At 43.0% G+C, this 12,561-nt stretch overlaps 1 protein-coding gene across 25 annotated transcripts in view; it reads left to right on the forward strand.

The window, feature by feature from the left end:
• The window catches only part of sash1a (SAM and SH3 domain containing 1a), a 290,257-nt gene extending 279,017 nt beyond the window's left edge, over window positions 1-11,240 (forward strand). For 18 of the 25 annotated variants that reach the window (XM_021600727.3, XM_021600731.3, XM_021600728.3 and 15 more), the window contains 3 exons: window positions 3,652-4,727; window positions 6,497-6,628; window positions 8,504-11,240. In XM_021600727.3, coding sequence (XP_021456402.3) covers window positions 3,652-4,727; window positions 6,497-6,628; window positions 8,504-8,764 — 1,469 coding nt within the window. In that variant the 3' untranslated portion in view covers window positions 8,765-11,240. Of the gene's footprint in view, window positions 1-207; window positions 1,192-3,651; window positions 4,728-6,496; window positions 6,629-8,503 lie in introns of those variants that run through there. The other 7 variants (XM_090233027.1, XM_090233024.1, XM_090233028.1 and 4 more) reach the window with 1 other exon arrangement.
• Window positions 11,241-12,561: the final 1,321 nt, after the last annotated feature.

Consider the following 12,561-nt stretch of genomic DNA (forward strand, 5'->3'; position numbering starts at 1 on the left):
AGTTTATTTTTCTCATTGTCACTCCACTCTCTCTTTCCACTGCTCTCTCCATCTCCAGGCTGTCTCTTCACACCCCCACTCACCTCCACCCCACCTAGCTGCGTAGTGTCGTAGTGAGGGGAGTGATGCATCCCCCATCTAATTTTTTCTGTTTATTTTTCTCATTGTCACTCCACTCTCTCTTTCCACTGCTCTCTCCATCTCCAGGCTGTCTCTGTCTTCACTGCAGAAGCCCTATCCTAGGGGACAAGACTCTGACCCCCAGGCCTAGATCACTAGTCTACCCTACAATGAGGCCCTATGTACAAAGGGAACAACACCCCACATCTCAAATGCACCCAACTACTCTGGTCAACTCAATCCCAGTGCCGATGTTCCTCCCATCTCACAATGGACAGAGAACCCCTACTCCTCATCCTCCGCCCCAGGAGGTTGAGTGGTTGCTGGGAGACCAGTCCGATTATGACACGATGAGAGAGTGTTTCTTTTGAAAGGTGTATTGTAAAAGCGGAGATCTTGTAAAGTATTAAGTCACTGCCCAATAATTGACTGTAGTATGGCTCTGTTGGTGGTGCGGGAGTGGACCGCTCTGCTTCCATTAGCCTAGTGCTGGCTCAATCTCTGTTCTACCTGCCATTTCAAGTCACTTAAAAAAATGACCATGTTACACAATGATCGTATGTGCCTAAACAACCCCCAAAAATCTTGGATTAAAATGTGTTTTTTTTTATGATAGTGGATATATATAAAAAAGCATATTTTCTAATTATGGAAGTGTATTTCAGATCTATATTTGTGAGAACGTTTAGTGTAAAGTTATAACTCCTTAAACATACTTGTTTTGCTTTCCGCCTAAAGTTGAGTTATCTTCAATCTTAACTCAGACCTTTGCTTGAATCATTGACTTCTCTGTCTATGTTTTCTCTCTGTTCTGTTCTATGTGTGTGTGTCATAACTGTTCTAAAAGATGTGCAATCTGCTACAGTAGAAATTTGAGTTGTGGAATAAACCACTTCTTTGATTGAAGTTACTTTGGCCTGCTTGCTTCATTTCATGTCTCCTCTTTCTTTCTTCGTGTCTCTTTTTTCTCCATCTCAGTCGTTAACACTCCTCATTAGCTGCATAACATTCAGTGTACATTCTGCATTTTAATTTTGTTTTGTTTTAATTAATAAACTCTTCTTTCACTGTGCCTTTACTCAGTCGCTATGATAATCCAATCTGCATTATTCTGCCTCATAAATTCTCTACTACAGCCATACAGATGTAGGATCTTAATTTGATCAACCTGTTGCAGGAAAATTTCCTGCAATCCAGGACATTTTAAACTTGTTGTGTTTTAAAATGTACTGGGAAGTTTGTCAAAAATGTCCATCAATTACAATCCACATAATAATTCACATTTTCTGTTGACGCGGGATTATTTTCCTGCTGTAGCAAACTGGCTCAAATTAAGATTTTACATCTGTACCTGTCTTAACCATCCTCTTGCATGCATTAGGACTTTATATATACAGTACCAGTCAAAAGTTTGGACATGTCACGTTGTATAGTGATCGGAGACTGGTGCAGTAGCCACCCTTTGCCTTGATGATAGCTTTGCACACTCATGGCATTCTCATATAAAATATATTTTGATTTGTTTAACACTTTAACACTACCCTCTGTAGTGTCTTGTGGTCGAAGGCCGAGCAGTTGCCATACCAGGCAGTGATGCAACCAGTCAGGATGCTCTCGTTGGATGCAGCTCGATGCAGCTGTAGAACCTTTTTGGGATCTGAGGACCCATGCCAAATCTTTTCAGTCTCCTGAGAGGGAATAGGCGTTGTCGTGCCCTCTTCACAACTGTCTTGGTATGGTTGGACCATGATAATTTGCTGGTGATGTGGACATCAAGGAACTTGAAGCTCTCAACCTGCTCCACTACAGCCACGTCGATGAGAATGGGGGCGTTCTCAGCACTCCTTTTCCTGTAGTCCACAATCATCTCCTTTGTCTTGATCACGTTGAGGGAGAGGTTGTTGTCCTGGTACCACACTGCCAGGTCTCTGACATCCTCCCTAAAAGCTGATGGTGTTGGAGTCGTGCTTGGCCATGCAGTAATGGGTGAACAGGGAGTGATGCATTGTCATACTTGTTTCTCCGGACATTACAATGAGCTCAAAGAGAAAACTACAAATGTACCACTATCACAAAGAATCAGCATTACTCAATGTCTGTGTTTAAACATTGATTTATTTTGAAAAGCAGACATCTGACTTTGGGGTCAATATTTATTGATTATGCCCTGATAGCAAGTCTTAAATATCTGTTAAACAAATGATTGGAAGCTAGCCTGAGATAGGGGATAGCTGGGCCAAATATCAGGCAACATTGTGGGTGAAATTGTCAGTAACAAGCACATTGAAACACCACATTAACTTCAATGACGTCAGACTGACTTCAATCTGCATCAATCTTTTAATGCTGTCCAAATGAGATAAATGACTGATTTGTGTATGATGTGTGTGATGTCATTTCACTATTCATTATTGCATGAGGCTTGCCATATGGTGTCTAGTGCTCTTTTACACACGTGTTCATGTTGTTCCAATAAGCCATGATGGTAAATTGGCCTCTAACCTCCTACTTTTATACCTGCGTCTGAAATTGTATTATGATAATAGCACCATCTGGTTTGGAATAAGAAAGTATAGTCCTCCATAGAGCTGGGACGATAAACTGAAAATTATCATCACTGACCATCATGGACATTTTGTTGATATTGTTCATAGCGATGAATAACCTACAGGGTTATGAAATGTAAAGTTTGAAATGAAGAACTTTTGCTAATATGGGTGATTGTTAAAGGGATAGTTTGGGATTTTCCCCAGAGTCAGATAAACTCGTGGGTACCATTTTTATGTCTCTGCGTCCAGTATGAAGGAAGTAAAAGGTAGTATCGCGAACATATCATTCTATATATCGTTATCATGATAATTCAGTCAATTACATTTTGCTATGGATTTTTGTCCATATCGCCCATCTCTAGTACTCCACATCTCTTGGCAGTATTGCACACATAAGGCTATAATCACAAAAAATATACTTTTCTTGATGTTGTTATTACTCTAGCTAGTTCACCTTAACACATTCTAGTTTTGTCTTAGCTATGTCATACCCACATAAACATGTGGTGTAAGTAGAATATGCAGTATGACATATGGATTTATACTGTAACATGCATGTTGTCATGCTTTCTACTGACAGATAACCCATGACCCTGAGTCCAACTGTACTCTTAATCATGATCAACATTCTGATGTAAGGCCGTAGTGGGTCAGAGGCTGAACATTAGAAAAGGAACACTTCAGTGTCACTGCTGTAAAGCTCTGTGTGTGAACGGGATTGTTTCAGATTCACATGTCCTCTTAGAGGAAGTTCACATTCACAGCTGATAGTGATAAATTAAAAATGCTGTACAAATGGCACAGAACCCATAGTGACATGAAACCCATTACATCCAATACATGCAGTAAGTACACCTTAGTATCAGTTCTCAGTTTTGTTATGTCCTTATCCGAAGTCTGTTTTAGTTCAAAGTCTGGGGATATGTTTATGCAACCATTCCCAGCTCTAAAATGAAGAGGGATATGTTTTACTGTGTTTCAGGCAAGACCAGGAAGACATCTCGCTCCAATCGCTCCTCTGCGGGCCTCCAGTCCCCAGACTACCCCACCCTGCCCATGACCCAGTCCACTGAGGCCCTGCAGCAGAGCAAACTGGAGCGCACAGCCAAGTTCACAAAGCACTTCTTCCTCAAGCCCACCCTGAGGGGCTTCAGCCTGCTGGGGCTGGGGAAGGGCCCCCGCCGGACCCGGACCCCCATGCCGGCCAGCCGCAGCTGTGAGGACCTGGACGGGTCCCAGGAGGCTACCGGCCCCCAGGCCTGGAAGAGATCCCACTCCCTCGGGGACCTCCACTGGGAGCAGGCCTTCGACCAGAAGAAGGACTACAGCCTGGAGCTCAAAACCGCTAAAGGTGTCTCCAAGTTGGGTAACAGCAGCAGGGTGAAGGGCCTCCAGGGTCATGGAGATGGGAGTTCATCACTGGCTCAGAATGCAGGGAGTGCTGTGAGCCCTAAAGGGCGTTCTTACCAACCCCCTGTGCCCTCCCAGCTGCCCCTCAGACCCCCATGTCCCACCGCCCCGCTTCCACAGCCCCAGGAGACCCTCCCCAACCCTCCTGAACCCCAGCTGAGGGAGAGGAGCATCCGGACTCACCCCAAAAAGCCCCCAGTGCCCCCTCCCGTTCCAGTCAAGAAATCCAAGGAGCGCCTGGCCAATGGGATACGCCACCGCTCCCTTGTCCTTTCCTCCCCCACTCATTCCTATACCTCCACCCACTCTCATCCCCCCAGCCCTGTCATCAGCAGCCCCAGTGCTCCAGCCCTCCCCAGTAAGGCCTCCAGTACCCCTGCCTCCCCCTCTCCAGCCTCCCCTGCCTCCACCACCACCGGCTGTCCAGAGCCAGAGGAACCAGGCACCCCCCCAGCCTTGCCCCCTCCCTGGCTGTCTGACCTACCCGAGACGGCCTGCCCTCAGGCTCAGATCCAGGGCGGTGGTGGCAAGATGGCGGTTGCCAGGAAGGTGTCCTATGCTAAAATGGCAGTCGATCTCCACAGTGTGCTGGAGCAGAGACTGGAGGCCGAGGGCATCGACCTCACAGAGGAACCCTACTCAGACAAAGTCAGTTACCACCACAGCCTGTATCTATGGTTATGTACCTGTTATTACTGTGTAGAATACACACACACACCCATCCACCACAGCCTGCTTCTATGGTTATGTTCCTGTTATTACTGTGTAGAATACACACACACAACCTCCACATCCTCACTCACACTCACAGGCCAGTTTGTCACAGCTAGGGGTTATACAGGACACACGTAGATGTGGGTATGCTTCTTTAAGACCATCTCACAACTAAAGAAATGAAAGAAACACTTTAAAAAACAGTGCAGATTGGACCACTGGCCCACTCTGTGAGAGAGTACATTAGAAGTCAGTGTAGGAATCTATATAAAGGACACACTCCAGGTCAATAAATACATTATTAGAAGCATTAGAAGGTTGTGTTTTTGTCTCCTGGCCGTCAGGGCCTTTTGATTCTCCGTTTTGATTACTGCACTCAGACATAACAAGACTGTATCCTGTATCCTGTCATATGGCTCTCGCTTCCTGTCAACAGTGGCAGTGGGTTGCTTTGGTATCCATACAGCAGAAAGAAAGATAGAAAGATAGAGAGAAAAATAAAAAAGAGGGGGCAGAGAGAGAGAGAGAGAGAGAGCTAGACAATGAAGGGAAAATCTTCTGTAGGAGGCTGAAGCTCAGTGAAGGCAGGCGGCTTGGGGTTATTAAACAGTCAGACACCGTGCCGGAGCCAGAGTCCAACACACACGCACACGCACACGCAGACAGACATGCAGACAGACACGCAGACAGAGTGACATGCAGACAGACACGCAGAAAGACAGACACGCAGACAGACAGACATGCAGACAGACACAGAGACAGACAGACACACAGACAGACAGGCAGACAGACAGACACGCAGACAGACAGACAGACAGACAGACTACAGCACTGCACTGCACTGCACTGCAGAGAGAGAGAGAGTTTTAAAAGTTTTCCCCCACTGAATTCCCTTTTATTCTCTGTTCATGCATGGCAACCATTGGCTAGTCTAGTCCAGCTATGACATGTTATGGGATCTCCCGCATCGTTTGCTTGTCTCTGTAACTGAGCTTATCTCCTAGCCAATGGGCTCGTCAGTTGGCCAGTGTTTTGACTCGTTATTTCACATTATTAGTCTACTTCAATCCCTCATGAACAGACAGAAACTGGGCCTCTCCAGACTCATAATGTTTAAATGAGCAAATAAAGTGAGAGAGCTAGCTCCTACATCAGCCCCTGGTGTCTGAGCTGTTTGAAAACATTCCGCTCTTGTAGAGACTTAGGTTGACAAACTGTGACCGTAGTCAATAAAAGTGCACAGTACAGTCTGCATTTTGTGTTTAGATCTGTGACTTTATGGTGTTGACTGGGGCCGACAGACATTTCTATTTAAACGGAGCGAGGAGTCACTATGGTTTCTGATTGGCTTGTCTAATCTGGGCGTAGGCTGTGGGGGAGAGAATTCCACTAGCCCTTTGAAATATGGGCTTAAGTTTTCTCTGCCTAGCATCCCAGATTTATTACAGATTTACTTCAGGTCATGGTTACTTAGGGTTTTCATGGTTGGGGTTTTAGTATCAGTATTGAGTTGTTGTGCCCACAGGGATAGGGTATCTATCAATGGAAACCACTTCCCCTAATGTGCATGAGTTTTCATGCCAACATTTTTCAAGTGTGTATGCGTGTGCGCGTGTTTGTTTGTGTGTATGCATTTGTCTGTATCCCTCTCCTACTCTCCCCAGTCATCCATAGTCTCTCTCTCCATTTCTCTCTCCCTCCAGCATGGTCGGTGTGGTATCCCCCAGCCCCTGATGCAGCGCTACAGTGAGGACTTGGAGCAGCCAGTGAAGGATGTGGCCTCCAACATGGACCAGGTTCGCGTCAAGCAGCTCCGTAAGCAGCACCGCATGGCTGTGAGTACTTTATGGGACAGATTCAATAAGCATTTATTTACATGGTCTTCAAATCAAAGTAAATTTGTCACATGCGCCGAATACAACACGTGTAGTAGACCTTACAGTGAAATGCTTACTTACAAGCCGTTAACCAACAATGCAGTGTTAAGAAAATACCTCCAAAAGTCGACCAGGGCAAAGTTAGCACCTGTTCTTTTCCTCTAATGATATGTTTAATACATGCTTGTACTGTAGTGGGCTAAATCAGAGTGTTTCTTGGTAGTCTTAAACAAATATGGTTCTAAGAAGACACCTGTACCAAATCGAATCACATTTTATTGGTCACATACACATATTTAGCAGATGTTATTGCAGGTGTAGGTAAATGCTTGTGTGTTTTGCTCCAACAGTGCAGTAGTATCCAACAATTCACAAAAATACACACAAATTGAAAAGTAAAATAACGGAATTAAGAAATATATAAATAATGTCGGAGTGGCATTGACTAGAATACAGTAGAATAGAGTATGTACATATGAATTGAGTAAAACTGTATGTGAACATTATTAGATATAGAGATATAGAATTGAAATGTATTACATTTTGAGTTTGCATCCCAATAATACACTTAATATACAGTGCATTCGGAAAGTATTCAGACCCCTTCCTTTGTTCCACATTATGTTACTTTACAGCCTTATTCTGAAATCGATTAAATAAAATAAAAATAAATAAAAACATCTTCATCAATATACACACAATACCCCATAAGGACAAAGCGAAAACAGGTTTTTAGAAATGTTTGTAAATTGATTAAAAAAAATTTTTTTTAAAGCATATGTATTCAGACTCTTTGCTATGAGACTCGAAATTGAGCTCAGGTGCATCCTGTTTCTATTGATCATCCTTGAGATGTTTCTTCAACTTGTTTGGAGTCCACCTGTGGTAAATTAAATTCATTGGACATGATTTGGAAATGCACACACCTGTCTGTATAAGGTCCTACAGTTGACAGTGTATGTCAGAGTAAAAACCAAGCCATGAGGTTGAAGGAATTGTCCGTAGAGCTCCGAGACAGGATTGTGTTGAGATCTGGGGAAGGGTACCAACACATTTCTGCAGCATTGAAGGTCCCCAAGAACACAGTGGCCTCCATCATTCTTAAATGGAAGAAGTTTAGAACCACCAAGACTCTTCCTAGAGCTGGCCACCCGGCCAAACTGAGCAATCGGGGGAGAAGGGCCTTGGTCAGGGAGGTGACCAAGAACCCGATGGTCACTCTGACAGAGCTCCAGAGTTCCTCTGTGGAGATGGGAGAGTCTTCCAGAAGGACAACCATCTGTGCAGTACTCCACCAATCAGGCCTTTATGGTACAGTGGCCAAACTGAAGCCTCTCCTCAGTAAATGACTGCCAACTTGGAGTTTGCCAAAAGGCAACTAAAGGACTCTCAGACCATGAGAAACAAGACTCACTATTTTTGTAAATTTGCTAAAAATTCTAAAAGCCTGTTTTTGCCTTGTCATTATGGGGTATTGTGTGTAGATTTATGAGAGGGAAAAACTATTTAATCCATATTAGAATACGGCTGTAATTTGACAAAATGTGGAAAAGGTCAAGGGGTCTGAATACTTTTCCAATGCACTGTATATCACAGAAGACTGAAATATAATAAAACTGTTTGACATAGAAACACCAGATATTCTGAGTGTGTTTTTATTTATTTATCAATTATGAAATTATAAAAAATATTAATAACATTGCACCCATGAGGCCACTAGAGGGCGATTTGATCATTTGACTGCAGGAAAGGTTACTATGGTGTCATGTTTTATGTATATTTATGTATTACTATTACACAAAATTCCTAAATGTTTTTCCCGGTATTCCTCAGATCCCGTTTGGAGGTTTGACAGAGATGTGCAGGAAGCCACTCTCCCCAGGTCACGTGAGCACCGTCTCTGATTGGCTCGTGTCCATCGGCCTACCCATGTACGCCACACCGATGGCAGCTGCAGGATATGACACGTTGGGACGTGTGTCCTCTCTCACAGAGAGCGGTGTGTGGGAAGCGGGGGTGCGGGACGAGAGGCACGTCCGTAGACTTGTGAGCGAGGCCCGATTGGTCAGTGCACACAGAGACGGACAGTCGTAACCGTGACAGTGGAGCCCATGCAGGTGTAACTGAGACAGTTGAACGGCTACGGCACAGTTGAGACTAAAGCACAGTTGAGACTAAAGCACAGTTGCAAATAAATGCAGAACTGAATAACTGTGAACATGACCACAGCACAGCTTCCAGCACCTATTGAGACTTTTGACTGGACTACGGAGTGCGGGTGGTTTGCAGAAACCTGTTCTTAGGCCCCCGTCTTTATCAATCTGTCTCTCTCTCTTTCTATTCCTCTCTTTCAGATGTTTACGATGAGATTGTTCCGACTGCCGAGAACAGTTATCAGATGCCTTTAAAACTGACTGTTCCCTTCTGAAACATCCCCCCAGTCTTAAAATACTGAGAACTGCCTTTGAGGAAATTAGCAAACTTTTCTTACTCCTTTTTTGACTCTCCTTTTAAAGACTAAATTATGTTTTTTTTCTGTGTTTCAGAAGTGCTTGATTTGTATCTCTTGTGCAAAGAGAAAAGCACTAGAGAGTAGTGAAAGGATGTAGCTTGGCCAAAGCAATTTCTTTCAATGTGCAGATTTCACCTTTGTTGTTAATCCCATTGCTAAATGCTACAGTAGATTGGAGAACATGGTTTATTGCAGATAACACAACAACAAAAAATAACACAAAACATGAAATAGGCAAACATTGCTGTTATATTAAGATTTAAAATCCTTATTTTCTATCATGCTATAGTGTTTTTGTAATATACTGTACCATATATTTTAATTTCAAGGTGTTTTTACAGTATGTGTTCAATAAGTATTGTGTGTCTGCTTTGTGGAATGTCAAAGTCTGAATGTCAGTCATTGTAAGTATAAACAGTCAGACAGATCTCGACATGAGTTTATACAGTATTTCAGATTATATTGCAGATTTCTTGGTTGCATGTAATCCTCCAATATGTAGGTCCTTACAACAACACTATCTACACAGTACCGCTCTAATAATCTTCCATGGGAGATCAGCTTTTCTTTGCAGACAATGTCGTCTCCATATATCTATCCAGGCGGATTTTAAGTTGCCTTACCATTATGTAAAAAAACAATTAGATTAATACGTATTCATGTACTCAGCATTATAAATACAGCAGGCATTTCAACCCCCATCTTTGACTAAGGCTTGATTCCTCAAAGCCTCACGGGGCCAATATGTTTTGAATGTGCTTGTAATGACAGTGATTGTTAGTAGAAGACACACACACATGCACACACACGCTAGCAGCCACATAGCTCTGTCGGTAGTGTCCTTGCTGTTCTTGTTAAGCACAGATGTTGATCCACATGAAGTCTAATTTAAACACAGTGTTCCGTGTTCAACAGCCAGCCATAGACCAGCTCAGTACTGCAGACCACAGAGACAGACTGAGACATGATGTAGATGATCCACTCAGAAGGAAGGGCAAAGAGGAGTGCTACAGCTGTTCCACAGAGACCCAGCTAACAGCTGGTTTATCATGTCCGTCTGAGCCTCTCTTGGAAGAACAAGAATAAGAACAAGAACAAGAAGGGGGGTGTCTTAGAGAGAGACACAGTCAGGGAGTACAGATGAGAATGGGAATGTACTGAATCTCCATTCACTGACCAGCAGACCAGACCTGTGAGTCCCTAGCAGTGGATTCCTAGTCCAAGACCGGTGTGAGTGGAACCACCTACGTAATGTCATTCTAGTTATGTGAAGTACTACACATTGCAAACAAAATTCAAGTCTTATCCCTTGTCTCGGGTTTCAAAATACAAGTTTGCAGAGTGGTGTAACACAGGGGTGCTTTTGCAGTGGACACTCGATAGAAGTTTGATGCCTTTTCTCTTCAATCATAGTGGTGCTCCAGGTTAGCCTGGGAGACACTTGTAGGGGGAGTTTTTAAAGAAACAAAAATACCTAAAATTTAAGATGTAAAAAATACTGTCACTGTAAAATGCACTTTAGAAAGTAAATAAAACATGTTTAAGCAAAATTGGCTAAATGTTCTTTAAGTCTGTTAGCAGACATTTGTTTTCAGGTAATGTAAAGGGTTTGATTGAATGGGTTATACTGATATTTAGTTATCTTAGTATAGTTCCCAATGCCAAGTCAATGTACAAATGTAATTAATAATAATTCATGAATTAACCTGTTCCAATGACTTAACTTCCAATTTACTTTTGCAGTCTTACAGAAAACGTAATTACATATATGAAATGGTTAACAAGAGTTGCACATTCTGTATATGTAATTGGTATTTAAATAACTTATTTTGGGGCTTATCATATCAACTGTAATTACTATACAAATAGCAATACCTTCCTGCAAATTGCATTAGCCAGTGAAAAGCTACAGTGTTTATTGTAAAATATAAGTGTACAAATGATTTAATTTGGTTTCAACTAGCTAATGATTGTCTATAAAGATATTCTTGTGTATTGAAACAAAAAATGATGTCTAACTATTTGTCATTCTGAAATATAATAAAAACGCTATCGCCATCCTCTGTGTTTACACACACACACACACACACACACACACACACACGACGCACACACACACACACGACGCACAAACTCACCACTTCTGTCTGATGCGAGGTGTGGGCAGTGAAAGTTATTGGACTATTTGACTACTGTGGTTAACACCTAAAACCTGCACCACATGTTGTTCTGTGATTGCTGAATTTCTTATATTAATCTTCATTTTATGTGCGGATAATAAGCCTCAGTATACAATAACAGGCATTGCACTGGATTTTATTAAAACTCTCTGGATCCCAACATAGGATCAGTCTGCTGAATAAGAGCAGAGGCTGATTTCATTTCTCTGTGGTTTGGAGAGGGAAGAACAATCTGATTTACTTTTGACCCAAGGCTCCCTGGCATGGATGTCTGCTTGGTGCAATGAGTTCATGCCCTCTTCATAAGTGTGTAGGGTGGGGGGCGGGGGTTGCAGTGTGTGTGTGTGTGTGTGTGTGTGTGTGTGTGTGTTTGGGGTGGGGTGGGGTGGGAGTGCAATCAGTGTCTGCCTGGCATAATTCATGAATCCCCTATCCAGCAGGTTTTCCCATGTAGCTCCCAATCAGGGGTTTGAAATAGAATGCATTCTGTTGTGTGTAGTTGTGCCTGGCTTGGAACGACACTGTTCCTGTCCCAAGCAAACAGGTTCCAGAACACATTTAACTCCCCCGTTAACCATAGCCATGGGAAGCAGAGGTGCTGAGGGTGTTAGGGGTGCTGAGGGATAAAATAAAAGTATAAGAAATTATAAAAAGTTTCCACAAAATTTGTGAACTAGGCCTTTATTACTCCTGTATGAGCGGAGACCCCCAACGCAAAACATTTTCTTGCGGCCAAGCCGTTTCCATTGGCCTTTCAAATTAGGGCCAAATTCTAACTGCCCACCAAGGCCAGCCCAACCCGGGTTGAATTTAAATGCCAATGAAAACAAGGTTTTAGTCTTTATAAACATAGAAATAGAATGAGATTCTAGATCTGTGTTTATACCCATGCTTTTTATGGCTTTGGTTAGACTGTTTCAAATAGAGACTAAAAGTGAGTTAGAGGACCAATATACAGTAAGTGTCTGTCTACGTCTGTCACCAGAATGCGAACGTTATTGTATAGGATACGGTCTCATTGTACTATCTCAATCTGGGTCCAGCTGTTCTATGATTGCCACCAGAAGATTGTTGTATCTGGTCACGTGGTCGGAGAAAGCTGTGGTCAGTTAGAGGGAGAGATTGTTGTGGCTTTACATTCCTCCTGTCTCCTTACTGCAGGCCTGAGGGGTAGAGGGAGTAGAGAGACACTAGAAAGG

Source organism: Oncorhynchus mykiss, chromosome 4 (assembly GCF_057628025.1).
Source record: "Oncorhynchus mykiss isolate SJ-2025 chromosome 4, ASM5762802v1, whole genome shotgun sequence".
In the NCBI taxonomy this organism is placed as follows: domain Eukaryota; kingdom Metazoa; phylum Chordata; class Actinopteri; order Salmoniformes; family Salmonidae; genus Oncorhynchus; species Oncorhynchus mykiss.